The sequence below is a fragment of the Anopheles stephensi genome, chromosome 3 (assembly GCF_013141755.1).
Source record: "Anopheles stephensi strain Indian chromosome 3, UCI_ANSTEP_V1.0, whole genome shotgun sequence".
Lineage (NCBI taxonomy): Eukaryota > Metazoa > Arthropoda > Insecta > Diptera > Culicidae > Anopheles > Anopheles stephensi.
Window position 1 is genome coordinate 39691343 of NC_050203.1, and position 27152 is coordinate 39718494.

At 47.0% G+C, this 27152-nt stretch overlaps 1 protein-coding gene and 47 non-coding genes across 48 annotated transcripts; 47 read left to right on the forward strand and 1 right to left on the reverse strand.

Annotated features, from left to right (window-relative positions):
- The first annotated feature begins 157 nt into the window (after positions 1–157).
- Positions 158–276, forward strand: LOC118514830. Its single transcript, XR_004906805.1, has one exon. It is a non-coding gene; the product is annotated as a 5S ribosomal RNA (ribosomal RNA).
- A 397-nt stretch (positions 277–673) lies between these two features.
- Positions 674–792, forward strand: LOC118514831. Its single transcript, XR_004906806.1, has one exon. It is a non-coding gene; the product is annotated as a 5S ribosomal RNA (ribosomal RNA).
- Positions 793–1190: 398 nt separating this feature from the next.
- LOC118514891 lies at positions 1191–1309 on the forward strand. Its single transcript, XR_004906867.1, has one exon. It is a non-coding gene; the product is annotated as a 5S ribosomal RNA (ribosomal RNA).
- Positions 1310–1707: 398 nt separating this feature from the next.
- LOC118514832 lies at positions 1708–1826 on the forward strand. Its single transcript, XR_004906807.1, has one exon. It is a non-coding gene; the product is annotated as a 5S ribosomal RNA (ribosomal RNA).
- A 397-nt stretch (positions 1827–2223) lies between these two features.
- LOC118514834 lies at positions 2224–2342 on the forward strand. Its single transcript, XR_004906809.1, has one exon. It is a non-coding gene; the product is annotated as a 5S ribosomal RNA (ribosomal RNA).
- A 397-nt stretch (positions 2343–2739) lies between these two features.
- Positions 2740–2858, forward strand: LOC118514835. Its single transcript, XR_004906810.1, has one exon. It is a non-coding gene; the product is annotated as a 5S ribosomal RNA (ribosomal RNA).
- A 395-nt stretch (positions 2859–3253) lies between these two features.
- Positions 3254–3372, forward strand: LOC118514836. Its single transcript, XR_004906811.1, has one exon. It is a non-coding gene; the product is annotated as a 5S ribosomal RNA (ribosomal RNA).
- Positions 3373–3769: 397 nt separating this feature from the next.
- On the forward strand, positions 3770–3888 carry LOC118514837. Its single transcript, XR_004906812.1, has one exon. It is a non-coding gene; the product is annotated as a 5S ribosomal RNA (ribosomal RNA).
- Positions 3889–4284: 396 nt separating this feature from the next.
- On the forward strand, positions 4285–4403 carry LOC118514838. Its single transcript, XR_004906813.1, has one exon. It is a non-coding gene; the product is annotated as a 5S ribosomal RNA (ribosomal RNA).
- Positions 4404–4800: 397 nt separating this feature from the next.
- LOC118514839 lies at positions 4801–4919 on the forward strand. Its single transcript, XR_004906815.1, has one exon. It is a non-coding gene; the product is annotated as a 5S ribosomal RNA (ribosomal RNA).
- Positions 4920–5316: 397 nt separating this feature from the next.
- On the forward strand, positions 5317–5435 carry LOC118514840. Its single transcript, XR_004906816.1, has one exon. It is a non-coding gene; the product is annotated as a 5S ribosomal RNA (ribosomal RNA).
- A 397-nt stretch (positions 5436–5832) lies between these two features.
- On the forward strand, positions 5833–5951 carry LOC118514841. Its single transcript, XR_004906817.1, has one exon. It is a non-coding gene; the product is annotated as a 5S ribosomal RNA (ribosomal RNA).
- A 397-nt stretch (positions 5952–6348) lies between these two features.
- LOC118514842 lies at positions 6349–6467 on the forward strand. The gene has a single exon (XR_004906818.1). It is a non-coding gene; the product is annotated as a 5S ribosomal RNA (ribosomal RNA).
- A 400-nt stretch (positions 6468–6867) lies between these two features.
- Positions 6868–6986, forward strand: LOC118514843. Its single transcript, XR_004906819.1, has one exon. It is a non-coding gene; the product is annotated as a 5S ribosomal RNA (ribosomal RNA).
- A 397-nt stretch (positions 6987–7383) lies between these two features.
- On the forward strand, positions 7384–7502 carry LOC118514845. The gene has a single exon (XR_004906821.1). It is a non-coding gene; the product is annotated as a 5S ribosomal RNA (ribosomal RNA).
- Positions 7503–7899: 397 nt separating this feature from the next.
- On the forward strand, positions 7900–8018 carry LOC118514846. Its single transcript, XR_004906822.1, has one exon. It is a non-coding gene; the product is annotated as a 5S ribosomal RNA (ribosomal RNA).
- A 397-nt stretch (positions 8019–8415) lies between these two features.
- On the forward strand, positions 8416–8534 carry LOC118514847. The gene has a single exon (XR_004906823.1). It is a non-coding gene; the product is annotated as a 5S ribosomal RNA (ribosomal RNA).
- Positions 8535–8931: 397 nt separating this feature from the next.
- On the forward strand, positions 8932–9050 carry LOC118514848. Its single transcript, XR_004906824.1, has one exon. It is a non-coding gene; the product is annotated as a 5S ribosomal RNA (ribosomal RNA).
- A 397-nt stretch (positions 9051–9447) lies between these two features.
- LOC118514849 lies at positions 9448–9566 on the forward strand. The gene has a single exon (XR_004906825.1). It is a non-coding gene; the product is annotated as a 5S ribosomal RNA (ribosomal RNA).
- Positions 9567–9963: 397 nt separating this feature from the next.
- LOC118514850 lies at positions 9964–10082 on the forward strand. The gene has a single exon (XR_004906826.1). It is a non-coding gene; the product is annotated as a 5S ribosomal RNA (ribosomal RNA).
- Positions 10083–10479: 397 nt separating this feature from the next.
- Positions 10480–10598, forward strand: LOC118514851. Its single transcript, XR_004906827.1, has one exon. It is a non-coding gene; the product is annotated as a 5S ribosomal RNA (ribosomal RNA).
- Positions 10599–10995: 397 nt separating this feature from the next.
- On the forward strand, positions 10996–11114 carry LOC118514852. Its single transcript, XR_004906828.1, has one exon. It is a non-coding gene; the product is annotated as a 5S ribosomal RNA (ribosomal RNA).
- A 397-nt stretch (positions 11115–11511) lies between these two features.
- Positions 11512–11630, forward strand: LOC118514853. The gene has a single exon (XR_004906829.1). It is a non-coding gene; the product is annotated as a 5S ribosomal RNA (ribosomal RNA).
- A 397-nt stretch (positions 11631–12027) lies between these two features.
- LOC118514854 lies at positions 12028–12146 on the forward strand. The gene has a single exon (XR_004906830.1). It is a non-coding gene; the product is annotated as a 5S ribosomal RNA (ribosomal RNA).
- Positions 12147–12543: 397 nt separating this feature from the next.
- On the forward strand, positions 12544–12662 carry LOC118514857. Its single transcript, XR_004906832.1, has one exon. It is a non-coding gene; the product is annotated as a 5S ribosomal RNA (ribosomal RNA).
- A 397-nt stretch (positions 12663–13059) lies between these two features.
- On the forward strand, positions 13060–13178 carry LOC118514858. The gene has a single exon (XR_004906833.1). It is a non-coding gene; the product is annotated as a 5S ribosomal RNA (ribosomal RNA).
- A 397-nt stretch (positions 13179–13575) lies between these two features.
- LOC118514859 lies at positions 13576–13694 on the forward strand. Its single transcript, XR_004906834.1, has one exon. It is a non-coding gene; the product is annotated as a 5S ribosomal RNA (ribosomal RNA).
- A 397-nt stretch (positions 13695–14091) lies between these two features.
- LOC118514897 lies at positions 14092–14210 on the forward strand. Its single transcript, XR_004906874.1, has one exon. It is a non-coding gene; the product is annotated as a 5S ribosomal RNA (ribosomal RNA).
- A 398-nt stretch (positions 14211–14608) lies between these two features.
- LOC118514860 lies at positions 14609–14727 on the forward strand. Its single transcript, XR_004906835.1, has one exon. It is a non-coding gene; the product is annotated as a 5S ribosomal RNA (ribosomal RNA).
- Positions 14728–15124: 397 nt separating this feature from the next.
- On the forward strand, positions 15125–15243 carry LOC118514861. The gene has a single exon (XR_004906836.1). It is a non-coding gene; the product is annotated as a 5S ribosomal RNA (ribosomal RNA).
- Positions 15244–15640: 397 nt separating this feature from the next.
- On the forward strand, positions 15641–15759 carry LOC118514862. Its single transcript, XR_004906837.1, has one exon. It is a non-coding gene; the product is annotated as a 5S ribosomal RNA (ribosomal RNA).
- Positions 15760–16156: 397 nt separating this feature from the next.
- Positions 16157–16275, forward strand: LOC118514863. Its single transcript, XR_004906838.1, has one exon. It is a non-coding gene; the product is annotated as a 5S ribosomal RNA (ribosomal RNA).
- A 397-nt stretch (positions 16276–16672) lies between these two features.
- On the forward strand, positions 16673–16791 carry LOC118514864. Its single transcript, XR_004906839.1, has one exon. It is a non-coding gene; the product is annotated as a 5S ribosomal RNA (ribosomal RNA).
- A 397-nt stretch (positions 16792–17188) lies between these two features.
- LOC118514865 lies at positions 17189–17307 on the forward strand. Its single transcript, XR_004906840.1, has one exon. It is a non-coding gene; the product is annotated as a 5S ribosomal RNA (ribosomal RNA).
- A 397-nt stretch (positions 17308–17704) lies between these two features.
- On the forward strand, positions 17705–17823 carry LOC118514866. Its single transcript, XR_004906841.1, has one exon. It is a non-coding gene; the product is annotated as a 5S ribosomal RNA (ribosomal RNA).
- A 397-nt stretch (positions 17824–18220) lies between these two features.
- LOC118514868 lies at positions 18221–18339 on the forward strand. Its single transcript, XR_004906843.1, has one exon. It is a non-coding gene; the product is annotated as a 5S ribosomal RNA (ribosomal RNA).
- A 397-nt stretch (positions 18340–18736) lies between these two features.
- Positions 18737–18855, forward strand: LOC118514869. Its single transcript, XR_004906844.1, has one exon. It is a non-coding gene; the product is annotated as a 5S ribosomal RNA (ribosomal RNA).
- A 397-nt stretch (positions 18856–19252) lies between these two features.
- LOC118514870 lies at positions 19253–19371 on the forward strand. Its single transcript, XR_004906845.1, has one exon. It is a non-coding gene; the product is annotated as a 5S ribosomal RNA (ribosomal RNA).
- Positions 19372–19770: 399 nt separating this feature from the next.
- On the forward strand, positions 19771–19889 carry LOC118514871. Its single transcript, XR_004906846.1, has one exon. It is a non-coding gene; the product is annotated as a 5S ribosomal RNA (ribosomal RNA).
- A 398-nt stretch (positions 19890–20287) lies between these two features.
- Positions 20288–20406, forward strand: LOC118514872. Its single transcript, XR_004906847.1, has one exon. It is a non-coding gene; the product is annotated as a 5S ribosomal RNA (ribosomal RNA).
- A 397-nt stretch (positions 20407–20803) lies between these two features.
- Positions 20804–20922, forward strand: LOC118514873. The gene has a single exon (XR_004906848.1). It is a non-coding gene; the product is annotated as a 5S ribosomal RNA (ribosomal RNA).
- A 397-nt stretch (positions 20923–21319) lies between these two features.
- Positions 21320–21438, forward strand: LOC118514874. The gene has a single exon (XR_004906849.1). It is a non-coding gene; the product is annotated as a 5S ribosomal RNA (ribosomal RNA).
- A 398-nt stretch (positions 21439–21836) lies between these two features.
- Positions 21837–21955, forward strand: LOC118514827. Its single transcript, XR_004906802.1, has one exon. It is a non-coding gene; the product is annotated as a 5S ribosomal RNA (ribosomal RNA).
- A 397-nt stretch (positions 21956–22352) lies between these two features.
- Positions 22353–22471, forward strand: LOC118514875. The gene has a single exon (XR_004906850.1). It is a non-coding gene; the product is annotated as a 5S ribosomal RNA (ribosomal RNA).
- Positions 22472–22869: 398 nt separating this feature from the next.
- On the forward strand, positions 22870–22988 carry LOC118514876. The gene has a single exon (XR_004906851.1). It is a non-coding gene; the product is annotated as a 5S ribosomal RNA (ribosomal RNA).
- A 397-nt stretch (positions 22989–23385) lies between these two features.
- Positions 23386–23504, forward strand: LOC118514877. The gene has a single exon (XR_004906852.1). It is a non-coding gene; the product is annotated as a 5S ribosomal RNA (ribosomal RNA).
- A 398-nt stretch (positions 23505–23902) lies between these two features.
- Positions 23903–24021, forward strand: LOC118514879. Its single transcript, XR_004906854.1, has one exon. It is a non-coding gene; the product is annotated as a 5S ribosomal RNA (ribosomal RNA).
- Positions 24022–24346: 325 nt separating this feature from the next.
- On the reverse strand, positions 24347–27116 carry LOC118511954 (uridine-cytidine kinase-like 1). Its single transcript, XM_036055672.1, has 7 exons — positions 26956–27116; positions 26422–26744; positions 26069–26346; positions 25669–25992; positions 25192–25587; positions 25030–25111; positions 24347–24955 (listed from the first exon to the last, which is right to left on the reverse strand). Exons 1-7 carry the CDS (start codon positions 27000–27002, stop codon positions 24711–24713), a joined length of 1695 nt encoding a protein of 564 aa, XP_035911565.1. The 5' UTR covers positions 27003–27116; the 3' UTR covers positions 24347–24710.
- Between the last annotated feature and the right edge of the window lie 36 nt (positions 27117–27152).

A 27152-nucleotide genomic window follows, 5' to 3' on the forward strand; every position in this document is an offset into this window, starting at 1 on the left:
TTCTCCGAGATGGTTGTGACTGTATTATGTCCGGAATATGTTGTATTTCGTGGTCACTGGCCTCTGCAGAAGCATTCGTCTCGCGGTCCTGCAGTGACTGACAGGGATATGTTGCGGCGACGGTGGCTTTTGATGCGTGCGAGCAGCGGTGATGCTTGTCAACGACCATACCATGTTGAACACACCGGTTCTCGTCCGATCACCGAAGTTAAGCAACATCGGGCATGGCTAGTACTTAGGTGGGTGACCACTTGGGAAAACCATGTGTCGTTGGCATCTTCCCCTTTTTTATGCTTAACCAACCACACGGCCTACTACATGAGTGTCCGGACGGATGTTTTAGCCTTAGCAGCATAGAGTGCGTAGAATTGGAAAGGTTCGAATCTCCTTTTGTCGTTAGCATCTTTCCCTTTTTGATGCTTTACCACAAGTAAAAGTTTCCCTACTTATGGACAACATAGAGTGCGTAGAAGTACTTTAACAAGGATGGAATCGTATGCTTCAGTAGCATTTTTGTTCTCCGAGATGGTTGTGACTGTATTATGTCCGGAATATGTTGTACTTCGTGGTCACTGGCCTCTGCAGAAGCATTCGTCTCGCGGTCCTGCAGTGACTGACAGAGATATGTTGCGGCGACGGTGGCTTTTGATGCGTGCGAGCAGCGGTGATGCTTGTCAACGACCATACCATGTTGAACACACCGGTTCTCGTCCGATCACCGAAGTTAAGCAACATCGGGCATGGCTAGTACTTAGGTGGGTGACCACTTGGGAAAACCATGTGTCGTTGGCATCTTCCCCTTTTTTATGCTTAACCAACCACACGGCCTACTACATGAGTGTCCGGACGGATGTTTTAGCCTTAGCAGCATAGAGTGCGTAGAATTGGAAAGGTTCGAATCTCCTTTTGTCGTTAGCATCTTTCCCTTTTTGATGCTTTACCACAAGTAAAAGTTTCCCTACTTATGGACAACATAGAGTGCGTAGAACTACCATAACAAGGTTGGAATCGTAATGCTTCAGTAGCATTTTCGTTCTCCGAGATAGTTGTGACTGTATTATGTCCGGAATATGTTGTATTTCGTGGTCACTGGCCTCTGCAGAAGCATTCGTCTCGCGGTCCCACAGTGACTGACAGAGATATGTTGCGGCGACGGTGGCTTTTGATGCGTGCGAGCAGCGGTGATGCTTGTCAACGACCATACCATGTTGAACACACCGGTTCTCGTCCGATCACCGAAGTTAAGCAACATCGGGCATGGCTAGTACTTAGGTGGGTGACCACTTGGGAAAACTATGTGTCGTTGGCATCTTCCCCTTTTTTATGCTTAACCAACCACACGGCCCTACTACATGATTGTCCGGACGGATGTTTTAGCCTTAGCAGCATAGAGTGCGTAGAATTGGAAAGGTTCGAATCTCCTTTTGTCGTTAGCATCTTTCCCTTTTTGATGCTTTACCACAAGTAAAAGTTTCCCTACTTATGGACAACATAGAGTGCCTAGAACTACCATAACAAGGTTGGAATCTAATGCTTCAGTAGCATTTTCGTTCTCCGAGATAGTTGTGACTGTGTAAAGTCCGGAATATGTATTATTTCGTGGTCACTGGCCTCTGCAGAAGCATTCGTCTCGCGGTCCCACAGTGACTGACAGAGATATGTTGCGGCGACGGCGGCTTTTGATGCGTGCGAGCAGCGGTGATGCTTGTCAACGACCATACCATGTTGAACACACCGGTTCTCGTCCGATCACCGAAGTTAAGCAACATCGGGCATGGCTAGTACTTAGGTGGGTGACCACTTGGGAAAACCATGTGTCGTTGGCATCTTCCCCTTTTTTATGCTTAACCAACCACACGGCCTACTACATGAGTGTCCGGACGGATGTTTTAGCCTTAGCAGCATAGAGTGCGTAGAATTGGAAAGGTTCGAATCTCCTTTTGTCGTTAGCATCTTTCCCTTTTTGATGCTTTACCACAAGTAAAAGTTTCCCTACTTATGGACAACATAGAGTGCGTAGAAGTACCTTAACAAGCATGGAATCTAATGTTTCAGTAGCATTTTCGTTCTCCGAGATGGTTGTGACTGTATTATGTCCGGAATATGTTGTACTCCGTGGTCACTGGCCTATGCAGAAGCATTCGCCTCGCGGTCCTGCAGTGACTGACAGAGATATGTTGCGGCGACGGTGGCTTTTGATGCGTGCGAGCAGCGGCGATGCTTGTCAACGACCATACCATGTTGAACACACCGGTTCTCGTCCGATCACCGAAGTTAAGCAACATCGGGCATGGCTAGTACTTAGGTGGGTGACCACTTGGGAAAACCATGTGTCGTTGGCATCTTCCCCTTTTTTATGCTTAATCAACCACACGGCCTACTACATGAGTGTCCGGATGGATGTTTTAGCCTTAGCAGCATAGAGTGCGTAGAATTGGAAAGGTTCGAATCTCCTTTTGTCGTTAGCATCTTTCCCTTTTTGATGCTTTACCACAAGTAAAAGTTTCCCTGCTTATGGACAACATAGAGTGCGTAGAAGTACCATAACAAGGATGGAATCGTATGCTTCAGTAGCATTTTCGTTCTCCGAGATGGTTGTGACTGTATTATGTCCGGAATATGTTGTATTTCGTGGACACTGGCCTCTGCAGAAGCATTCGTCTCGCGGTTCCACAGTGACTGACAGAGATATGTTGCGGCGACGGTGGCTTTTGATGCGTGCGAGCAGCGGTGATGCTTGTCAACGACCATACCATGTTGAACACACCGGTTCTCGTCCGATCACCGAAGTTAAGCAACATCGGGCATGGCTAGTACTTAGGTGGGTGACCACTTGGGAAAACCATGTGTCGTTGGCATCTTCCCCTTTTTTATGCTTAACCAACCACACGGCCTACTACATGAGTGTCCGACGGATGTTTTAGCCTTAGCAGCATAGAGTGCGTAGAATTGGAAAGGTTCGAATCTCCTTTTGTCGTTAGCATCTTTCCCTTTTTGATGCTTTACCACAAGTAAAAGTTTCCCTACTTATGGACAACATAGAGTGCGTAGAACTACCATAACAAGGTTGGAATCTAATGCTTCAGTAGCATTTTCGTTCTCCGAGATAGTTGTGACTGTGTAAGTCCGGAATATGTATTATTTCGTGGTCACTGGCCTCTGCAGAAGCATTCGTCTCGCGGTCCCACAGTGACTGACAGAGATATGTTGCGGCGACGGCGGCTTTTGATGCGTGCGAGCAGCGGTGATGCTTGTCAACGACCATACCATGTTGAACACACCGGTTCTCGTCCGATCACCGAAGTTAAGCAACATCGGGCATGGCTAGTACTTAGGTGGGTGACCACTTGGGAAAACCATGTGTCGTTGGCATCTTCCCCTTTTTTATGCTTAACCAACCACACAGCCTGCTACATGAGTGTCCGGACGGATGTTTTAGCCTTAGCAGCATAGAGTGCGTAGAATTGGAAAGGTTCGAATCTCCTTTTGTCGTTAGCATCTTTCCCTTTTTGATGCTTTACCACAAGTAAAAGTTTCCCTACTTATGGACAACATAGAGTGCGTAGAAGTACTTTAACAAGGATGGAATCGTATGCTTCAGTAGCATTTTTGTTCTCCGAGATGGTTGTGACTGTATTATGTCCGGAATATGTTGCACTCCGTGGTCACTGGCCTATGCACAAGCATTCGTCTCGCGGTCCTGCAGTGACTGACAGAGATATGTTGCGGCGACGGTGGCTTTTGATGCGTGCGAGCAGCGGTGATGCTTGTCAACGACCATACCATGTTGAACACACCGGTTCTCGTCCGATCACCGAAGTTAAGCAACATCGGGCATGGCTAGTACTTAGGTGGGTGACCACTTGGGAAAACCATGTGTCGTTGGCATCTTCCCCTTTTTTATGCTTAACCAACCACACGGCCTGCTACATGAGTGTCCGGACGGATGTTTTAGCCTTAGCAGCATAGAGTGCGTAGAATTGGAAAGGTTCGAATCTCCTTTTGTCGTTAGCATCTTTCCCTTTTTGATGCTTTACCACAAGTAAAAGTTTCCCTGCTTATGGACAACATAGAGTGCGTAGAAGTACCTTAACAAGGATGGAATCTAATGCTTCAGTAGCATTTTCGTTCTCCGAGATGGTTGTGACTGTATTATGTCCGGAATATGTTGTATTCGTGGTCACTGGCCTCTGCAGAAGCATTCGTCTCGCGGTCCTGCAGTGACTGACAGAGATATGTTGCGGCGACGGTGGCTTTTGATGCGTGCGAGCAGCGGTGATGCTTGTCAACGACCATACCATGTTGAACACACCGGTTCTCGTCCGATCACCGAAGTTAAGCAACATCGGGCATGGCTAGTACTTAGGTGGGTGACCACTTGGGAAAACCATGTGTCGTTGGCATCTTCCCCTTTTTTATGCTTAACCAACCACACGGCCTACTACATGAGTGTCCGGACGGATGTTTTAGCCTTAGCAGCATAGAGTGCGTAGAATTGGAAAGGTTCGAATCTCCTTTTGTCGTTAGCATCTTTCCCTTTTTGATGCTTTACCACAAGTAAAAGTTTCCCTACTTATGGACAACATAGAGTGCGTAGAAGTACCATAACAAGGATGGAATCTAATGCTTCAGTAGCATTTTCGTTCTCCGAGATAGTTGTGACTGTATTATGTCCGGAATATGTTGTATTTCGTGGTCACTGGCCTCTGCAGAAGCATTCGTCTCGCGGTCCCACAGTGACTGACAGAGATATGTTGCGGCGACGGTGGCTTTTGATGCGTGCGAGCAGCGGTGATGCTTGTCAACGACCATACCATGTTGAACACACCGGTTCTCGTCCGATCACCGAAGTTAAGCAACATCGGGCATGGCTAGTACTTAGGTGGGTGACCACTTGGGAAAACCATGTGTCGTTGGCATCTTCCCCTTTTTTATGCTTAACCATCCACACGGCCTGCTACATGATTGTCCGGACGGATGTTTTAGCCTTAGCAGCATAGAGTGCGTAGAATTGGAAAGGTTCGAATCTCCTTTTGTCGTTAGCATCTTTCCCTTTTTGATGCTTTACCACAAGTAAAAGTTTCTCTACTTATGGACAACATAGAGTGCGTGGAAGTACCTTAACAAGGTTGGAATCTAATGCTTCAGTAGCATTTTCGTTCTCCGAGATGGTTGTGACTGTATTATGTCCGGAATATGTTGTATTTCGTGGACACTGGCCTCTGCAGAAGCATTCGTCTCGCGGTCCTGCAGTGACTGACAGAGATATGTTGCGGCGACGGTGGCTTTTGATGCGTGCGAGCAGCGGCTATGCTTGTCAACGACCATACCATGTTGAACACACCGGTTCTCGTCCGATCACCGAAGTTAAGCAACATCGGGCATGGCTAGTACTTAGGTGGGTGACCACTTGGGAAAACCATGTGTCGTTGGCATCTTCCCCTTTTTTATGCTTAACCAACCACACGGCCTACTACATGAGTGTCCGGATGGATGTTTTAGCCTTAGCAGCATAGAGTGCGTAGAATTGGAAAGGTTCGAATCTCCTTTTGTCGTTAGCATCTTTCCCTTTTTGATGCTTTACCACAAGTAAAAGTTTCCCTACTTATGGACAACATAGAGTGCGTAGAAGTACCTTAACAAGGATGGAATCGTATGCTTCAGTATCATTTTCGTTCTCCAAGATAGTTGTGACCGTATTATGTCCGGAATATGTTGTGTTTCGTGGACACTGGCCTCTGCAGAAGCATTCGTCTCGCGGTCCCACAGTGACTGACAGAGATATGTTGCGGCGACGGTGGCTTTTGATGCGTGCGAGCAGCGGTGATGCTTGTCAACGACCATACCATGTTGAACACACCGGTTCTCGTCCGATCACCGAAGTTAAGCAACATCGGGCATGGCTAGTACTTAGGTGGGTGACCACTTGGGAAAACCATGTGTCGTTGGCATCTTCCCCTTTTTTATGCTTAACCAACCACACGGCCTACTACATGAGTGTCCGAACGGATGTTTTAGCCTTAGCAGCATAGAGTGCGTAGAATTGGAAAGGCTTCGAATCTCCTTTTGTCGTTAGCATCTTTCCCTTTTTGATGCTTTACCACAAGTAAAAGTTTCCCTACTTATGGACAACATAGAGTGCGTAGAACTACCATAACAAGGTTGGAATCTAATGCTTCAGTAGCATTTTCGTTCTCCGAGATAGTTGTGACTGTGTAAGTCCGGAATATGTATTATTTCGTGGTCACTGGCCTCTGCAGAAGCATTCGTCTCGCGGTCCCACAGTGACTGACAGAGATATGTTGCGGCGACGGCGGCTTTTGATGCGTGCGAGCAGCGGTGATGCTTGTCAACGACCATACCATGTTGAACACACCGGTTCTCGTCCGATCACCGAAGTTAAGCAACATCGGGCATGGCTAGTACTTAGGTGGGTGACCACTTGGGAAAACCATGTGTCGTTGGCATCTTCCCCTTTTTTATGCTTAACCATCCACACGGCCTGCTACATGATTGTCCGGATGGATGTTTTAGCCTTAGCAGCATAGAGTGCGTAGAATTGGAAAGGTTCGAATCTCCTTTTGTCGTTAGCATCTTTCCCTTTTTGATGCTTTACCACAAGTAAAAGTTTCCCTACTTATGGACAACATAGAGTGCGTAGAAGTATAACCATAACAAGGTTGGAATCTAATGCTTCAGTAGCATTTTCGTTCTCCGAGATGGTTGTGACTGTATTATGTCCGGAATATGTTGTATTTCGTGGACATTGGCCTCTGCAGAAGCATTCGTCTCGCGGTCCTGCAGTGACTGAAAGAGATATGTTGCAGCGACGGTGGCTTTTCATGCGTGCGAGCAGCGGTGATGCTTGTCAACGACCATACCATGTTGAACACACCGGTTCTCGTCCGATCACCGAAGTTAAGCAACATCGGGCATGGCTAGTACTTAGGTGGGTGACCACTTGGGAAAACCATGTGTCGTTGGCATCTTCTCCTTTTTAATGCTTAACCAACCACACGGCCTGCTACATGAGTGTCCGGACGGATGTTTTAGCCTTAGCAGCATAGAGTGCGTAGAATTGGAAAGGTTCGAATCTCCTTTTGTCGTAGGCATCTTCCCCTTTTGGATGCTTTACCACAAGTAAAAGTTTCCCTGCTTATGGACAACATAGAGTGCGTAGAAGTACCATAACAAGGTTGGAATCTAATGCTTCAGTAGCATTTTCGTTCTCCGAGATGGTTGTGACCGTATTATGTCCGGAATATGTTGTATTACGTGGACACTGGCCTCTGCAGAAGCATTCGTCTCGCGGTCCTGCAGTGACTGACAGAGATATGTTGCGGCGACGGTGGCTTTTGATGCGTGCGAGCAGCGGTGATGCTTGTCAACGACCATACCATGTTGAACACACCGGTTCTCGTCCGATCACCGAAGTTAAGCAACATCGGGCATGGCTAGTACTTAGGTGGGTGACCACTTGGGAAAACCATGTGTCGTTGGCATCTTCCCCTTTTTTATGCTTAACCATCCACACGGCCTACTACATGAGTGTCCGGATGGATGTTTTAGCCTTAGCAGCATAGAGTGCGTAGAATTGGAAAGGTTCGAATCTCCTTTTGTCGTTAGCATCTTTCCCTTTTTGATGCTTTACCACAAGTAAAAGTTTCCCTACTTATGGACAACATAGAGTGCGTAGAAGTACCTTAACAAGGATGGAATCGTATGCTTCAGTATCATTTTCGTTCTCCAAGATAGTTGTGACCGTATTATGTCCGGAATATGTTGTGTTTCGTGGACACTGGCCTCTGCAGAAGCATTCGTCTCGCGGTCCCACAGCGACTGACAGAGATATGTTGCAGCGACGGTGGCTTTTGATGCGTGCGAGCAGCGGTGATGCTTGTCAACGACCATACCATGTTGAACACACCGGTTCTCGTCCGATCACCGAAGTTAAGCAACATCGGGCATGGCTAGTACTTAGGTGGGTGACCACTTGGGAAAACCATGTGTCGTTGGCATCTTCCCCTTTTTTATGCTTAACCATCCACACGGCCTGCTACATGATTGTCCGGATGGATGTTTTAGCCTTAGCAGCATAGAGTGCGTAGAATTGGAAAGGTTCGAATCTCCTTTTGTCGTTAGCATCTTTCCCTTTTTGATGCTTTACCACAAGTAAAAGTTTCCCTACTTATGGACAACATAGAGTGCGTAGAAGTACCTTAACAAGCATGGAATCTAATGTTTCAGTAGCATTTTCGTTCTCCGAGATGGTTGTGACTGTATTATGTCCGGAATATGTTGTATTTCGTGGACACTGGCCTCTGCAGAAGCATTCGTCTCGCGGTGCTGCAGTGACTGACAGAGATATGTTGCGGCGACGGTGGCTTTTGATGCGTGCGAGCAGCGGTGATGCTTGTCAACGACCATACCATGTTGAACACACCGGTTCTCGTCCGATCACCGAAGTTAAGCAACATCGGGCATGGCTAGTACTTAGGTGGGTGACCACTTGGGAAAACCATGTGTCGTTGGCATCTTCCCCTTTTTTATGCTTAACCATCCACACGGCCTACTACATGAGTGTCCGAACGGATGTTTTAGCCTTAGCAGCATAGAGTGCGTAGAATTGGAAAGGCTCGAATCTCCTTTTGTCGTTAGCATCTTTTCCTTTTTGATGCTTTACCACAAGTAAAAGTTTCCCTACTTATGGACAACATAGAGTGCGTAGAACTACCATAACAAGGTTGGAATCTTATGCTTCAGTAGCATTTTCGTTCTCCGAGATAGTTGTGACCGTATTATGTCCGGAATATGTTGTACTCCGTGGACACTGGCCTCTGCAGAAGCATTCGTCTCGCGGTCCCACAGTGACTGACAGGGATATGTTGCGGCGACGGTGGCTTTTGATGCGTGCGAGCAGCGGTGATGCTTGTCAACGACCATACCATGTTGAACACACCGGTTCTCGTCCGATCACCGAAGTTAAGCAACATCGGGCATGGCTAGTACTTAGGTGGGTGACCACTTGGGAAAACCATGTGTCGTTGGCATCTTCCCCTTTTTTATGCTTAACCAACCACACGGCCTACTACATGAGTGTCCGAATGGATGTTTTAGCCTTAGCAGCATAGAGTGCGTAGAATTGGAAAGGTTCGAATCTCCTTTTGTCGTTAGCATCTTTCCCTTTTTGATGCTTTACCACAAGTAAAAGTTTCCCTACTTATGGACAACATAGTGTGTGTAGAAATACCATATCAAGATTGGAATCTAATGTTTCAGTAGCATTTTCGTTCTTCGAGATGGTTGTGACTGTATTATGTCCGGAATATGTTGTATTTCGTGGACACTGGCCTCTGCAGAAGCATTCGTCTCGCGGTGCTGCAGTGACTGACAGAGATATGTTGCGGCGACGGTGGCTTTTGATGCGTGCGAGCAGCGGTGATGCTTGTCAACGACCATACCATGTTGAACACACCGGTTCTCGTCCGATCACCGAAGTTAAGCAACATCGGGCATGGCTAGTACTTAGGTGGGTGACCACTTGGGAAAACCATGTGTCGTTGGCATCTTCCCCTTTTTTATGCTTAACCAACCACACGGCCTACTACATGAGTGTCCGAACGGATGTTTTAGCCTTAGCAGCATAGAGTGCGTAGAATTGGAAAGGCTCGAATCTCCTTTTGTCGTTAGCATCTTTCCCTTTTTGATGCTTTACCACAAGTAAAAGTTTCCCTACTTATGGACAACATAGAGTGCGTAGAAGTACCTTAACAAGCATGGAATCTAATGTTTCAGTAGCATTTTCGTTCTCCGAGATGGTTGTGACTGTATTATGTCCGGAATATGTTGTATTTCGTGGACATTGGCCTCTGCAGAAGCATTCGTCTCGCGGTCCTGCAGTGACTGACAGAGATATGTTGCGGCGACGGTGGCTTTTGATGCGTGCGAGCAGCGGCGATGCTTGTCAACGACCATACCATGTTGAACACACCGGTTCTCGTCCGATCACCGAAGTTAAGCAACATCGGGCATGGCTAGTACTTAGGTGGGTGACCACTTGGGAAAACCATGTGTCGTTGGCATCTTCCCCTTTTTTATGCTTAACCATCCACACGGCCTACTACATGAGTGTCCGAACGGATGTTTTAGCCTTAGCAGCATAGAGTGCGTAGAATTGGAAAGGCTTCGAATCTCCTTTTGTCGTTAGCATCTTTCCTTTTTGATGCTTTACCACAAGTAAAAGTTTCCCTACTTATGGACAACATAGAGTGCGTAGAACTACCATAACAAGGTTGGAATCTAATGCTTCAGTAGCATTTTCGTTCTCCGAGATAGTTGTGACTGTGTAAAGTCCGGAATATGTATTATTTCGTGGTCACTGGCCTCTGCAGAAGCATTCGTCTCGCGGTCCCACAGTGACTGACAGAGATATGTTGCGGCGACGGCGGCTTTTGATGCGTGCGAGCAGCGGTGATGCTTGTCAACGACCATACCATGTTGAACACACCGGTTCTCGTCCGATCACCGAAGTTAAGCAACATCGGGCATGGCTAGTACTTAGGTGGGTGACCACTTGGGAAAACCATGTGTCGTTGGCATCTTCCCCTTTTTTATGCTTAACCAACCACACGGCCTACTACATGAGTGTCCGAACGGATGTTTTAGCCTTAGCAGCATAGAGTGCGTAGAATTGGAAAGGTTCGAATCTCCTTTTGTCGTAGGCATCTTCCTCTTTTTGATGCTTTACCACAAGTAAAAGTTTCCCTACTTATGGACAACATAGAGTGCGTAGAACTACCATAACAAGGTTGGAATCTAATGCTTCAGTAGCATTTTCGTTCTCCGAGATAGTTGTGACTGTGTAAAGTCCGGAATATGTATTATTTCGTGGTCACTGGCCTCTGCAGAAGCATTCGTCTCGCGGTCCCACAGTGACTGACAGAGATATGTTGCGGCGACGGCGGCTTTTGATGCGTGCGAGCAGCGGTGATGCTTGTCAACGACCATACCATGTTGAACACACCGGTTCTCGTCCGATCACCGAAGTTAAGCAACATCGGGCATGGCTAGTACTTAGGTGGGTGACCACTTGGGAAAACCATGTGTCGTTGGCATCTTCCCCTTTTTTATGCTTAACCATCCACACGGCCTGCTACATGATTGTCCGGATGGATGTTTTAGCCTTAGCAGCATAGAGTGCGTAGAATTGGAAAGGTTCGAATCTCCTTTTGTCGTTAGCATCTTTCCCTTTTTGATGCTTTACCACAAGTAAAAGTTTCCCTACTTATGGACAACATAGAGTGCCTAGAACTACCATAACAAGGTTGGAATCTAATGCTTCAGTAGCATTTTCGTTCTCCGAGATAGTTGTGACTGTGTAAAGTCCGGAATATGTATTATTTCGTGGTCACTGGCCTCTGCAGAAGCATTCGTCTCGCGGTCCCACAGTGACTGACAGAGATATGTTGCGGCGACGGCGGCTTTTGATGCGTGCGAGCAGCGGTGATGCTTGTCAACGACCATACCATGTTGAACACACCGGTTCTCGTCCGATCACCGAAGTTAAGCAACATCGGGCATGGCTAGTACTTAGGTGGGTGACCACTTGGGAAAACCATGTGTCGTTGGCATCTTCCCCTTTTTTATGCTTAACCATCCACACGGCCTGCTACATGATTGTCCGGATGGATGTTTTAGCCTTAGCAGCATAGAGTGCGTAGAATTGGAAAGGTTCGAATCTCCTTTTGTCGTTAGCATCTTTCCCTTTTTGATGCTTTACCACAAGTAAAAGTTTCCCTACTTATGGACAACATAGAGTGCGTAGAAGTACCTTAACAAGCATGGAATCGTATGCTTCAGTAGCATTTTTGTTCTCCGAGATGGTTGTGACTGTATTATGTCCGGAATATGTTGTACTCCGTGGTCACTGGCCTCTGCAGAAGCATTCGTCTCGCGGTCCCACAGCGACTGACAGAGATATGTTGCAGCGACGGTGGCTTTTGATGCGTGCGAGCAGCGGTGATGCTTGTCAACGACCATACCATGTTGAACACACCGGTTCTCGTCCGATCACCGAAGTTAAGCAACATCGGGCATGGCTAGTACTTAGGTGGGTGACCACTTGGGAAAACCATGTGTCGTTGGCATCTTCCCCTTTTTTATGCTTAACCATCCACACGGCCTGCTACATGATTGTCCGGATGGATGTTTTAGCCTTAGCAGCATAGAGTGCGTAGAATTGGAAAGGTTCGAATCTCCTTTTGTCGTTAGCATCTTTCCCTTTTTGATGCTTTACCACAAGTAAAAGTTTCCCTACTTATGGACAACATAGAGTGCGTAGAAGTACCTTAACAAGCATGGAATCGTATGCTTCAGTAGCATTTTCGTTCTCCGAGATGGTTGTGACTGTATTATGTCCGGAATATGTTGTACTCCGTGGTCACTGGCCTCTGCAGAAGCATTCGTCTCGCGGTCCCACAGCGACTGACAGAGATATGTTGCAGCGACGGTGGCTTTTGATGCGTGCGAGCAGCGGTGATGCTTGTCAACGACCATACCATGTTGAACACACCGGTTCTCGTCCGATCACCGAAGTTAAGCAACATCGGGCATGGCTAGTACTTAGGTGGGTGACCACTTGGGAAAACCATGTGTCGTTGGCATCTTCCCCTTTTTTATGCTTAACCATCCACACGGCCTGCTACATGATTGTCCGGATGGATGTTTTAGCCTTAGCAGCATAGAGTGCGTAGAATTGGAAAGGTTCGAATCTCCTTTTGTCGTTAGCATCTTTCCCTTTTTGATGCTTTACCACAAGTAAAAGTTTCCCTACTTATGGACAACATAGAGTGCCTAGAACTACCATAACAAGGTTGGAATCTAATGCTTCAGTAGCATTTTCGTTCTCCGAGATAGTTGTGACTGTGTAAAGTCCGGAATATGTATTATTTCGTGGTCACTGGCCTCTGCAGAAGCATTCGTCTCGCGGTCCCACAGTGACTGACAGAGATATGTTGCGGCGACGGCGGCTTTTGATGCGTGCGAGCAGCGGTGATGCTTGTCAACGACCATACCATGTTGAACACACCGGTTCTCGTCCGATCACCGAAGTTAAGCAACATCGGGCATGGCTAGTACTTAGGTGGGTGACCACTTGGGAAAACCATGTGTCGTTGGCATCTTCCCCTTTTTTATGCTTAACCAACCACACGGCCTACTACATGAGTGTCCGAACGGATGTTTTAGCCTTAGCAGCATAGAGTGCGTAGAATTGGAAAGGTTCGAATCTCCTTTTGTCGTAGGCATCTTCCTCTTTTTGATGCTTTACCACAAGTAAAAGTTTCCCTACTTATGGACAACATAGAGTGCGTAGAACTACCATAACAAGGTTGGAATCTAATGCTTCAGTAGCATTTTCGTTCTCCGAGATGGTTGTGACTGTATTATGTCCGGAATATGTTGTACTCCGTGGTCACTGGCCTATGCAGAAGCATTCGTCTCGCGGTCCTGCAGTGACTAAAAGAGATATGTTGCGGCGACGGTGGCTTTTGATGCGTGCGAGCAGCGGCGATGCTTGTCAACGACCATACCATGTTGAACACACCGGTTCTCGTCCGATCACCGAAGTTAAGCAACATCGGGCATGGCTAGTACTTAGGTGGGTGACCACTTGGGAAAACCATGTGTCGTTGGCATCTTCCCCTTTTTTATGCTTAACCAACCACACAGCCTGCTACATGAGTGTCCGGACGGATGTTTTAGCCTTAGCAGCATAGAGTGCGTAGAATAGGAAAGGTTCGAATCTCCTTTTGTCGTTAGCATCTTTCCCTTTTTGATGCTTTACCACAAGTAAAAGTTTCCCTGCTTATGGACAACATAGAGTGCGTAGAAATACCATAACAAGGATGGAATCGTATGCTTCAGTATCATTTTCGTTCTCCAAGATAGTTGTGACCGTATTATGTCCGGAATATGTTGTGTTTCGTGGACACTGGCGTCTGCAGAAGCATTCGTCTCGCGGTCCCACAGTGACTGACAGAGATATGTTGCGGCGACGGTGGCTTTTGATGCGTGCGAGCAGCGGTGATGCTTGTCAACGACCATACCATGTTGAACACACCGGTTCTCGTCCGATCACGGAAGTTAAGCAACATCGGGCATGGCTAGTACTTAGGTGGGTGACCACTTGGGAAAACCATGTGTCGTTGGCATCTTCCCCTTTTTTATGCTTAACCAACCACACGGCCCTACTACATGATTGTCCTGACGGATGTTTTAGCCTTAGCAGCATAGAGTGCGTAGAATTGGAAAGGTTCGAATCTCCTTTTGTCGTAAGCATCTTCCCCTTTTTGATGCTTTACCACAAGTAAAAGTTTCCCTACTTATGGACAACATAGAGTGCCTAGAACTACCATAACAAGGTTGGAATCTAATGCTTCAGTAGCATTTTCGTTCTCCGAGATAGTTGTGACTGTGTAAAGTCCGGAATATGTATTATTTCGTGGTCACTGGCCTCTGCAGAAGCATTCGTCTCGCGGTCCCACAGTGACTGACAGAGATATGTTGCGGCGACGGCGGCTTTTGATGCGTGCGAGCAGCGGCGATGCTTGTCAACGACCATACCATGTTGAACACACCGGTTCTCGTCCGATCACCGAAGTTAAGCAACATCGGGCATGGCTAGTACTTAGGTGGGTGACCACTTGGGAAAACCATGTGTCGTTGGCATCTTCCCCTCTTTTTATGCTTAACCAACACACAGCCTGCTACATGAGTGTCCGGACGGATGTTTTAGCCTTAGCAGCATAGAGTGCGTAGAATTGGAAAGGTTCGAATCTCCTTTTGTCGTTAGCATCTTTCCCTTTTTGATGCTTTACCACAAGTAAAAGTTTCCCTACTTATGGACAACATAGAGTGCGTAGAAGTACCTTAACAAGCATGGAATCTAATGCTTCAGTAGCATTTTCGTTCTCCGAGATGGTTGTGACTGTATTATGTCCGGAATATGTTGTACTCCGTGGTCACTGGCCTATGCAGAAGCATTCGTCTCGCGGTCCTGCAGTGACTAAAAGAGATATGTTGCGGCGACGGTGGCTTTTGATGCGTGCGAGCAGCGGCGATGCTTGTCAACGACCATACCATGTTGAACACACCGGTTCTCGTCCGATCACCGAAGTTAAGCAACATCGGGCATGGCTAGTACTTAGGTGGGTGACCACTTGGGAAAACCATGTGTCGTTGGCATCTTCCCCTTTTTTATGCTTAACCAACCACACAGCCTGCTACATGAGTGTCCGGACGGATGTTTTAGCCTTAGCAGCATAGAGTGCGTAGAATAGGAAAGGTTCGAATCTCCTTTTGTCGTTAGCATCTTTCCCTTTTTGATGCTTTACCACAAGTAAAAGTTTCCCTGCTTATGGACAACATAGAGTGCGTAGAAATACCATAACAAGGATGGAATCGTATGCTTCAGTATCATTTTCGTTCTCCAAGATAGTTGTGACCGTATTATGTCCGGAATATGTTGTGTTTCGTGGACACTGGCCTCTGCAGAAGCATTCGTCTCGCGGTCCCACAGTGACTGACAGAGATATGTTGCGGCGACGGTGGCTTTTGATGCGTGCGAGCAGCGGTGATGCTTGTCAACGACCATACCATGTTGAACACACCGGTTCTCGTCCGATCACCGAAGTTAAGCAACATCGGGCATGGCTAGTACTTAGGTGGGTGACCACTTGGGAAAACCATGTGTCGTTGGCATCTTCCCCTTTTTTATGCTTAACCAACCACACGGCCTACTACATGAGTGTCCGAACGGATGTTTTAGCCTTAGCAGCATAGAGTGCGTAGAATTGGAAAGGCTCGAATCTCCTTTTGTCGTTAGCATCTTTTCCTTTTTGATGCTTTACCACAAGTAAAAGTTTCCCTACTTATGGACAACATAGAGTGCGTAGAACTACCATAACAAGGTTGGAATCTAATGCTTCAGTAGCATTTTCGTTCTCCGAGATAGTTGTGACTGTGTAAAGTCCGGAATATGTATTATTTCGTGGTCACTGGCCTCTGCAGAAGCATTCGTCTCGCGGTCCCACAGTGACTGACAGAGATATGTTGCGGCGACGGCGGCTTTTGATGCGTGCGAGCAGCGGCTATGCTTGTCAACGACCATACCATGTTGAACACACCGGTTCTCGTCCGATCACCGAAGTTAAGCAACATCGGGCATGGCTAGTACTTAGGTGGGTGACCACTTGGGAAAACCATGTGTCGTTGGCATCTTCCCCTTTTTTATGCTTAACCAACCACACAGCCTGCTACATGAGTGTCCGGACGGATGTTTTAGCCTTAGCAGCATAGAGTGCGTAGAATAGGAAAGGTTCGAATCTCCTTTTGTCGTTAGCATCTTTCCCTTTTTGATGCTTTACCACAAGTAAAAGTTTCCCTGCTTATGGACAACATAGAGTGCGTAGAAATACCATAACAAGGATGGAATCGTATGCTTCAGTATCATTTTCGTTCTCCAAGATAGTTGTGACCGTATTATGTCCGGAATATGTTGTGTTTCGTGGACACTGGCCTCTGCAGAAGCATTCGTCTCGCGGTCCCACAGTGACTGACAGAGATATGTTGCGGCGACGGTGGCTTTTGATGCGTGCGAGCAGCGGTGATGCTTGTCAACGACCATACCATGTTGAACACACCGGTTCTCGTCCGATCACCGAAGTTAAGCAACATCGGGCATGGCTAGTACTTAGGTGGGTGACCACTTGGGAAAACCATGTGTCGTTGGCATCTTCCCCTTTTTTATGCTTAACCATCCACACGGCCTGCTACATGATTGTCCGGATGGATGTTTTAGCCTTAGCAGCATAGAGTGCGTAGAATTGGAAAGGTTCGAATCTCCATTTGTCGTTAGCATCTTTCCCTTTTTGATGCTTTACCACAAGTAAAAGTTTCTCTACTTATGGACAACATAGAGTGCGTGGAAGTACCTTAACAAGGTTGGAATCTAATGCTTCAGTAGCATTTTCGTTCTCCGAGATGGTTGTGACTGTATTATGTCCGGAATATGTTGTATTTCGTGGACATTGGCCTCTGCAGAAGCATTCGTCTCGCGGTCCTGCAGTGACTGACAGAGATATGTTGCGGCGACGGTGGCTTTTGATGCGTGCGAGCAGCGGCTATGCTTGTCAACGACCATACCATGTTGAACACACCGGTTCTCGTCCGATCACCGAAGTTAAGCAACATCGGGCATGGCTAGTACTTAGGTGGGTGACCACTTGGGAAAACCATGTGTCGTTGGCATCTTCCCCTTTTTTATGCTTAACCAACCACACGGCCTACTACATGAGTGTCCGGATGGATGTTTTAGCCTTAGCAGCATAGAGTGCGTAGAATTGGAAAGGTTCGAATCTCCTTTTGTCGTTAGCATCTTTCCCTTTTTGATGCTTTACCACAAGTAAAAGTTTCCCTACTTATGGACAACATAGAGTGCGTAGAACTACCATAAAAAGGTTGGAATCTAATGCTTCAGTAGCATTTTTGTTCTCCGAGATGGTTGTGACTGTATTATGTCCGGAATATGTTGTACTCCGTGGTCACTGGCCTCTGCAGAAGCATTCGTCTCGCGGTCCCACAGCGACTGACAGAGATATGTTGCAGCGACGGTGGCTTTTGATGCGTGCGAGCAGCGGTGATGCTTGTCAACGACCATACCATGTTGAACACACCGGTTCTCGTCCGATCACCGAAGTTAAGCAACATCGGGCATGGCTAGTACTTAGGTGGGTGACCACTTGGGAAAACCATGTGTCGTTGGCATCTTCCCCTTTTTTATGCTTAACCATCCACACGGCCTACTACATGAATGTCCGGACGGATGTTTTAGCCTTAGCAGCATAGAGTGCGTAGAATTGGAAAGGTTCGAATCTCCTTTTGTCGTTAGCATCTTTTCCTTTTTGATGCTTTACCACAAGTAAAAGTTTCCCTACTTATGGACAACATAGAGTGCGTGGAAGTACCTTAACAAGGTTGGAATCTAATGCTTCAGTAGCATTTTCGTTCTCCGAGATGGTTGTGACTGTATTATGTCCGGAATATGTTGTATTTCGTGGACATTGGCCTCTGCAGAAGCATTCGTCTCGCGGTCCTGCAGTGACTGACAGAGATATGTTGCGGCGACGGCGGCTTTTGATGCGTGCGAGCAGCGGTGATGCTTGTCAACGACCATACCATGTTGAACACACCGGTTCTCGTCCGATCACCGAAGTTAAGCAACATCGGGCATGGCTAGTACTTAGGTGGGTGACCACTTGGGAAAACCATGTGTCGTTGGCATCTTCCCCTTTTTTATGCTTAACCAGCCACACGGCCTACTACATGAATGTCCGGACGGATGTTTTAGCCTTAGCAGCATAGAGTGCGTAGAATTGGAAAGGTTCGAATCTCCTTTTGTCGTAGGCATCTTCCACTTTTTGATGCTTTACCACAAGTAAAAGTTTCCCTGCTTATGGACAACATAGAGTGCGTAGAACTACCATAAAAAGGTTGGAATCTAATGCTTCAGTAGCATTTTTGTTCTCCGAGATGGTTGTGACTGTATTATGTCCGGAATATGTTGTACTCCGTGGACACTGGCCTCTGCAGAAGCATTCGTCTCGCGGTCCTGCAGTGACTGACAGAGATATGTTGCGGCGACGGTGGCTTTTGATGCGTGCGAGCAGCGGTGATGCTTGTCAACGACCATACCATGTTGAACACACCGGTTCTCGTCCGATCACCGAAGTTAAGCAACATCGGGCATGGCTAGTACTTAGGTGGGTGACCACTTGGGAAAACCATGTGTCGTTGGCATCTTCCCCTTTTTTATGCTTAACCATCCACACGGCCTACTACATGAGTGTCCGGATGGATGTTTTAGCCTTAGCAGCATAGAGTGCGTAGAATTGGAAAGGTTCGAATCTCCTTTTGTCGTTAGCATCTTTCCCTTTTTGATGCTTTACCACAAGTAAAAGTTTCCCTACTTATGGACAACATAGAGTGCGTAGAAGTACCTTAACAAGGATGGAATCGTATGCTTCAGTATCATTTTCGTTCTCCAAGATAGTTGTGACCGTATTATGTCCGGAATATGTTGTGTTTCGTGGACACTGGCCTCTGCAGAAGCATTCGTCTCGCGGTCCCACAGTGACTGACAGAGATATGTTGCGGCGACGGTGGCTTTTGATGCGTGCGAGCAGCGGTGATGCTTGTCAACGACCATACCATGTTGAACACACCGGTTCTCGTCCGATCACCGAAGTTAAGCAACATCGGGCATGGCTAGTACTTAGGTGGGTGACCACTTGGGAAAACCATGTGTCGTTGGCATCTTCCCCTTTTTTTTATGCTTAACCAACCACACGGCCTACTACATGAGTGTCCGGATGGATGTTTTAGCCTTAGCAGCATAGAGTGCGTAGAATTGGAAAGGTTCGAATCTCCTTTTGTCGTTAGCATCTTTCCCTTTTTGATGCTTTACCACAAGTAAAAGTTTCCCTACTTATGGACAACATAGAGTGCGTAGAAGTACCTTAACAAGCATGGAATCGTATGCTTCAGTAGCATTTTCGTTCTCCGAGATGGTTGTGACTGTATTATGTCCGGAATATGTTGTACTCCGTGGTCACTGGCCTCTGCAGAAGCATTCGTCTCGCGGTCCCACAGCGACTGACAGAGATATGTTGCAGCGACGGTGGCTTTTGATGCGTGCGAGCAGCGGTGATGCTTGTCAACGACCATACCATGTTGAACACACCGGTTCTCGTCCGATCACCGAAGTTAAGCAACATCGGGCATGGCTAGTACTTAGGTGGGTGACCACTTGGGAAAACCATGTGTCGTTGGCATCTTCCCCTTTTTTATGCTTAACCAACCACACGGCCCTACTACATGATTGTCCTGACGGATGTTTTAGCCTTAGCAGCATAGAGTGCGTAGAATTGGAAAGGTTCGAATCTCCTTTTGTCGTAAGCATCTTCCCCTTTTTGATGCTTTACCACAAGTAAAAGTTTCCCTACTTATGGACAACATAGAGTGCCTAGAACTACCATAACAAGGTTGGAATCTAATGCTTCAGTAGCATTTTCGTTCTCCGAGATAGTTGTGACTGTGTAAAGTCCGGAATATGTATTATTTCGTGGTCACTGGCCTATGCAGAAGCATTCGTCTCGCGGTCCTGCAGTGACTAAAAGAGATATGTTGCGGCGACGGTGGCTTTTGATGCGTGCGAGCAGCGGTGATGCTTGTCAACGACCATACCATGTTGAACACACCGGTTCTCGTCCGATCACCGAAGTTAAGCAACATCGGGCATGGCTAGTACTTAGGTGGGTGACCACTTGGGAAAACCATGTGTCGTTGGCATCTTCCCCTTTTTTATGCTTAACCAACCACACAGCCTGCTACATGAGTGTCCGGACGGATGTTTTAGCCTTAGCAGCATAGAGTGCGTAGAATTGGAAAGGTTCGAATCTCCTTTTGTCGTTAGCATCTTTCCCTTTTTGATGCTTTACCACAAGTAAAAGTTTCCCTACTTATGGACAACATAGAGTGCGTAGAAGTACCTTAACAAGCATGGAATCTAATGTTTCAGTAGCATTTTCGTTCTCCGAGATGGTTGTGACTGTATTATGTCCGGAATATGTTGTACTCCGTGGTCACTGGCCTATGCAGAAGCATTCGTCTCGCGGTCCTGCAGTGACTAAAAGAGATATGTTGCGGCGACGGTGGCTTTTGATGCGTGCGAGCAGCGGCGATGCTTGTCAACGACCATACCATGTTGAACACACCGGTTCTCGTCCGATCACCGAAGTTAAGCAACATCGGGCATGGCTAGTACTTAGGTGGGTGACCACTTGGGAAAACCATGTGTCGTTGGCATCTTCCCCTTTTTTATGCTTAACCAACCACACAGCCTGCTACATGAGTGTCCGGACGGATGTTTTAGCCTTAGCAGCATAGAGTGCGTAGAATAGGAAAGGTTCGAATCTCCTTTTGTCGTTAGCATCTTTCCCTTTTTGATGCTTTACCACAAGTAAAAGTTTCTCTACTTATGGACAACATAGAGTGCGTAGAACTACCATAACAAGGTTGGAATCTTATGCTTCAGTAGCATTTTCGTTCTCCGAGATGGTTGTGACCGTATTATGTCCGGAATATGTTGTATTTCGTGGTCACTGGCCTATGCAGAAGCATTCGTCTCGCGGTCCTGCAGTGACTGACAGAGATATGTTGCGGCGACGGTGGCTTTTGATGCGTGCGAGCAGCGGCGATGCTTGTCAACGACCATACCATGTTGAACACACCGGTTCTCGTCCGATCACCGAAGTTAAGCAACATCGGGCATGGCTAGTACTTAGGTGGGTGACCACTTGGGAAAACCATGTGTCGTTGGCATCTTCCCCTTTTTTATGCTTAACCAACCACACGGCCTACTACATGAGTGCCCGGACGGATGTTTTAGCCTTAGCAGCATAGAATGCGTAGAATTGGAAAGGTTCGAATCTCCCTTTTGTCGTAGGCATCTTTCCCTTTTTGATGCTTTACCACAAGTAAAAGTTTCCCTGCTTATGGACAACATAGAGTGCGTAGAAATACCATAACAAGGTTGGAATCGTATGCTTCAGTAGCATTTTCGTTCTCCGAGATAGTTGTGACCGTATTATGTCCGGAATATGTTGTACTCCGTGGACACTGGCCTCTGCAGAAGCATTCGTCTCGCGGTCCCACAGTGACTGACAGGGATATGTTGCGGCGACGGTGGCTTTTGATGCGTGCGAGCAGCGGTGATGCTTGTCAACGACCATACCATGTTGAACACACCGGTTCTCATCCGATCACCGAAGTTAAGCAACATCGGGCATGGCTAGTACTTAGGTGGGTGACCACTTGGGAAAACCATGTGTCGTTGGCATCTTCCCCTTTTTTATGCTTAACCAACCACACGGCCTACTACATGAGTGTCCGAATGGATGTTTTAGCCTTAGCAGCATAGAGTGCGTAGAATTGGAAAGGTTCGAATCTCCTTTTGTCGTTAGCATCTTTTCCTTTTTGATGCTTTACCACAAGTAAAAGTTTCCCTGCTTATGGACAACATAGAGTGCGTAGAAATACCATATCAAGATTGGAATCTAATGTTTCAGTAGCATTTTCGTTCTTCGAGATGGTTGTGACTGTATTATGTCCGGAATATGTTGTACTCCGTGGACACTGGCCTCTGCAGAAGCATTCGTCTCGCGGTGCTGCAGTGACTGACAGAGATATGTTGCGGCGACGGTGGCTTTTGATGCGTGCGAGCAGCGGTGATGCTTGTCAACGACCATACCATGTTGAACACACCGGTTCTCGTCCGATCACCGAAGTTAAGCAACATCGGGCATGGCTAGTACTTAGGTGGGTGACCACTTGGGAAAACCATGTGTCGTTGGCATCTTCCCCTTTTTTATGCTTAACCAACCACACGGCCCTACTACATGAGTGTCCGGACAGATGTTTTAGCCTTAGCAGCATAGAGTGCGTAGAATTGGAAAGGTTCGAATCTCCTTTTGTCGTTAGCATCTTTCCCTTTTTGATGCTTTACCACAAGTAAAAGTTTCCCTACTTATGGACAACATAGAGTGCGTAGAAGTACCTTAACAAGCATGGAATCTAATGTTTCAGTAGCATTTTCGTTCTCCGAGATGGTTGTGACTGTATTATGTCCGGAATATGTTGTATTTCGTGGACACTGGCCTCTGCAGAAGCATTCGTCTCGCGGTGCTGCAGTGACTGACAGAGATATGTTGCGGCGACGGTGGCTTTTGATGCGTGCGAGCAGCGGTGATGCTTGTCAACGACCATACCATGTTGAACACACCGGTTCTCGTCCGATCACCGAAGTTAAGCAACATCGGGCATGGCTAGTACTTAGGTGGGTGACCACTTGGGAAAACCATGTGTCGTTGGCATCTTCCCCTTTTTTATGCTTAACCAACCACACAGCCTACTACATGAGTGTCCGAATGGATGTTTTAGCCTTAGCAGCATAGAGTGCGTAGAATTGGAAAGGTTCGAATCTCCTTTTGTCGTTAGCATCTTTCCCTTTTTGATGCTTTACCACAAGTAAAAGTTTCCCTGCTTATGGACAACATAGAGTGCGTAGAAATACCATAACAAGGTTGGAATCGTATGCTTCAGTAGCATTTTCGTTCTCCGAGATAGTTGTGACCGAATTATGTCCGGAATATGTTGTACTCCATGGACACTGGCCTTTTCAGAAGCATTCGTCTCGCGGTGCTGCAGTGACTGACAGAGATATGTTGCGGCGACGGTGGCTTTTGATGCGTGCGAGCAGCGGCGATGCTTGTCAACGACCATACCATGTTGAACACACCGGTTCTCGTCCGATCACCGAAGTTAAGCAACATCGGGCATGGCTAGTACTTAGGTGGGTGACCACTTGGGAAAACCATGTGTCGTTGGCATCTTCCCCTTTTTTATGCTTAACCAACCACACGGCCCTACTACATGAGTGTCCGGACGGATGTTTTAGCCTTAGCAGCATAGAATGCGTAGAATTGGAAAGGTTCGAATCTCCTTTTGTCGTAGGCATCTTTTCCTTTTTGATGCTTTACCACAAGTAAAAGTTTCCCTACTTATGGACAACATAGAGTGCGTAGAAGTACCTTAACAAGCATGGAATCGTATGCTTCAGTAGCATTTTTGTTCTCCGAGATGGTTGTGACTGTATTATGTCCGGAATATGTTGTGTTTCGTGGACACTGGCCTCTGCAGAAGCATTCGTCTCGCGGTCCCACAGTGACTGACAGAGATATGTTGCGGCGACGGTGGCTTTTGATGCGTGCGAGCAGCGGTGATGCTTGTCAACGACCATACCATGTTGAACACACCGGTTCTCGTCCGATCACCGAAGTTAAGCAACATCGGGCATGGCTAGTACTTAGGTGGGTGACCACTTGGGAAAACCATGTGTCGTTGGCATCTTCCCCTTTTTTATGCTTAACCAACCACACGGCCTACTACATGAGTGTCCGGATGGATGTTTTAGCCTTAGCAGCATAGAGTGCGTAGAATTGGAAAGGTTCGAATCTCCTTTTATGTCGTTGGCTTTTTGTTCTTTTGCTTTACCATTAAGCTGTGGGAGAAATGATGCGTGTGAAAGATTTTTCATGTACGCTTTCATTGTAGCTGTTTCTGTTACAAAAAGTGTTCAATAGTTGTACACGACCGCGTCTTTTCAGTTGAATTGAACTTGAATTTGATTTCAATTTAGTGCTAATGGAAGGAAATTGTAAAATTAGAAATGTATTAAACTTGCCAGATGCACCATTGTTGAACAAGTTTATTATTACACAAAATCAACATATAGCACAGTGATTACGAAAGAACATTGTAAGATAGACTTGCAACAAAAATCAGACCAGTCTATGTTTTCTACTTGATTACAATTAAATATACCTATAGTCTAAACTCAGCTGAACTAAGGATGCACGATGAATTAAAATGGTTTAACTTAAAATTCAATAAGAGATGCTTATCATTCATACGTTACCGAACATCGAGGATGATCTGTCAATATGAGAAAAGGTTCATTGCGAGCAGGTGTACCCCTAATATTGCGCTTATGCATCAACACTAACCCGTAACAATGGGCTGTATTTGCTTGCTTGCTATTCATATAGCAACGACGGTTCGGTTGGTTCGGTGCCAAAGTAACGGTCACCGAAATTCCCAATACCGGGTATGACGTAAAACTTCTCATTTATCTCCGGGTCAAGCGCTGACGTCACTATTTGCACCTTGGGGAACGCATACGCTATAGAATGCACGCCAATTTCAGCCATCAGTAATGATACGAGCATAATATTCTCCTCGGGGACATCGTGATCCAGCAGCACTCGAATAGCCATAATCGCTGAAGGTGTTAAATTGAGGAATAGATTAATAGACGAGCGTGCGCCAACGGGATGAATGTTTTGTCCTACTAACCTGCAGCTCCAGTAGCAACCGTTGCATCCATCAACACCACGCGATAGTCTTTGATGTCTTTAGGAAGACGCAGATAGTACAACTGAAAATAAGAAAAAATGTGAGTGTATACAAATGCCATATTACGTTTCACGATAATGCTGGACAAATTTGAGTGTTTACCTCGGGTTCTCCAGTCAGTTGGTTCGTTTGAATTAGAATCTTTCCGATGCGGATGTGCTTACATACATCGCTCACTGCCTGCTCCATGGTTTCTCCCGCGCGCAAAATTGATACGCCACAGATTTTCTGGCAAGCCATACGCTTGCCCTTGTACGGCATGTTCTGGGGCGTCTCGACCTCAACGTCCCGGAACGGTAAAAGACTCAGGGCATATTCTAGCACTAGGCGAATCAGCCGCTTCGAGTAGAATATGAACTCATCCCGCGCCGTGTTTGCATTCCGTATGAACGTGTGCAGACCCTTAATCTGGGGCGTCGTTGGAAGCAGTTTGAGCGAATCTGGCATCGGTTGTCCGATGTAGGAGTGGGCCAAAGCTTCTCGCAGCTTAAATCCTCGCTACATACAGGCCCAAAGATGGAGAAATGTGAGTTTTACGCTCTTGACCATCGCCCCACATTCAGTTCGGAAGCTACCTACCAACTGTAGTTGCGTGTGAACGTGTTGCACAATTAGCTGGATCGCAACAATGTTGCTCGAACCGCGTGGCACTATGATGTCAGCATGCGCCATGGTAGGAGCGATGTAGCAGCTGTACGCCGGTTTCACCATGGTCGAATATTGCTTCAGCACACCTTCCAAATCACGGCCACGCTGCATGATGTCGCGCTTAAGTCTTCTGGCCAGCCGAATGTCCGCGTCGGTGTCGACGAAAATCTTCATGTCTAGCATTTTTAGGATTTCCTTGCTGTGGAACGTGAGAATGCCTTCGAAAATGATGACATTCGCTCCGTACATTGTTTTCTGTAATTTGGAGGGTTCGATCAGATTTCGTGACGATTTTTAATGTACACCGTTGCAAACAAAGGGGCCCTCCTACCGTGTGCGTTTCTCTCGAATGGCTAACGAAGTTGTACACCGGTACCTCAACTTTCCGGCCCTCCTTGAGCCTCTGCAGCACATCCTTCATCAAATCCAGATCGAAGGCATCCGGGTGATCAAAGTTGTACTCGTTGCGGTTCGCTTGTTCGTGTTGCTTGTCGTTCAGGATTTTGTAGAAGCAGTCCATGGACAGCAATGTCACCCACGGCACGTCCAGGCTTTCGATGATCTTCTGCGCAACGGTAGTTTTTCCGGACGCGCTGCCACCGCAGATACCTAATCGTGTACCGCAAATGAGGCGATCGTTTCATCATTCCGTCGAACCGGTTTCCGCACTTTCGCCATACCTACCTATTACGAACGGTTCGACTTGCTGGCCAGCACAGTTGTACCAGGGTGGCCGCCCGGCTGTGTAAATCGTGCGATTGTTCGACCGAATGATCGCCTCATTCGAGTTGATCGTATTCTGATTCACCGATGTAGTTCGCTGGCGTCGCGGTTTCGGCGAACGGAGCTGTGAGCCGAACGAGTTCGAACGTGTCGTTTTCGTTGGTACCGTGGCCGGCGAGGCCGGACAGCAGTCCGGTGGCATTTCCGCATCGTACCCGCTGTCGCTCGAATGGACACCAACGTTGAGATCTAGCGTTTCGCATTCCTTGGGTTCACTTGCGTCGCTGGGAAAGGGAAACCCGACCACACGGAACGAAGACGGAAGTGTATTTAATAAGGTTTGTCAATTAGCATACCGCCGCTTACAGCGCAATACGTGCACACCATGACTCTAGATTTCACTTGCAATGTTGCAATAAAGAAAGCGCGTGAAGTAATCACTCCGAGTGACCGTAACGATGCGACAACAGCCATTTACGCTTCCTAATTTCTCACCTATCCGATGATGCTGAGCTGGGAGGAGCGTTGAGATTTACCGACATATTTTCCGTCTTCACCAAAAAGTAACGTGCTTGCAATTGTCCACTGTTCGGCACGCAAGGTAGAATGCCGGAGGGGAGGACGCGGGGTTTTCTTTACCAACGTTGACACCAAGCAAGGATGGTGGTTTATAGCTCCGGGTCGACCACTTC

Coding starts and splice junctions, on each gene's coding strand:
- LOC118511954 (XM_036055672.1), bottom strand. CDS start 27,002: ATGTCGGTAAATCTCAACGCTCCTCCCAGCTCAGCATCATCGGATAG. Junction 25,993..26,068: donor ATTCGAGAGAAACGCACACG/GTAGGAGGGCCC, acceptor TCCAAATTACAG/AAAACAATGTACGGAGCGAA. Junction 24,956..25,029: donor GGTTGCTACTGGAGCTGCAG/GTTAGTAGGACA, acceptor TAACACCTTCAG/CGATTATGGCTATTCGAGTG.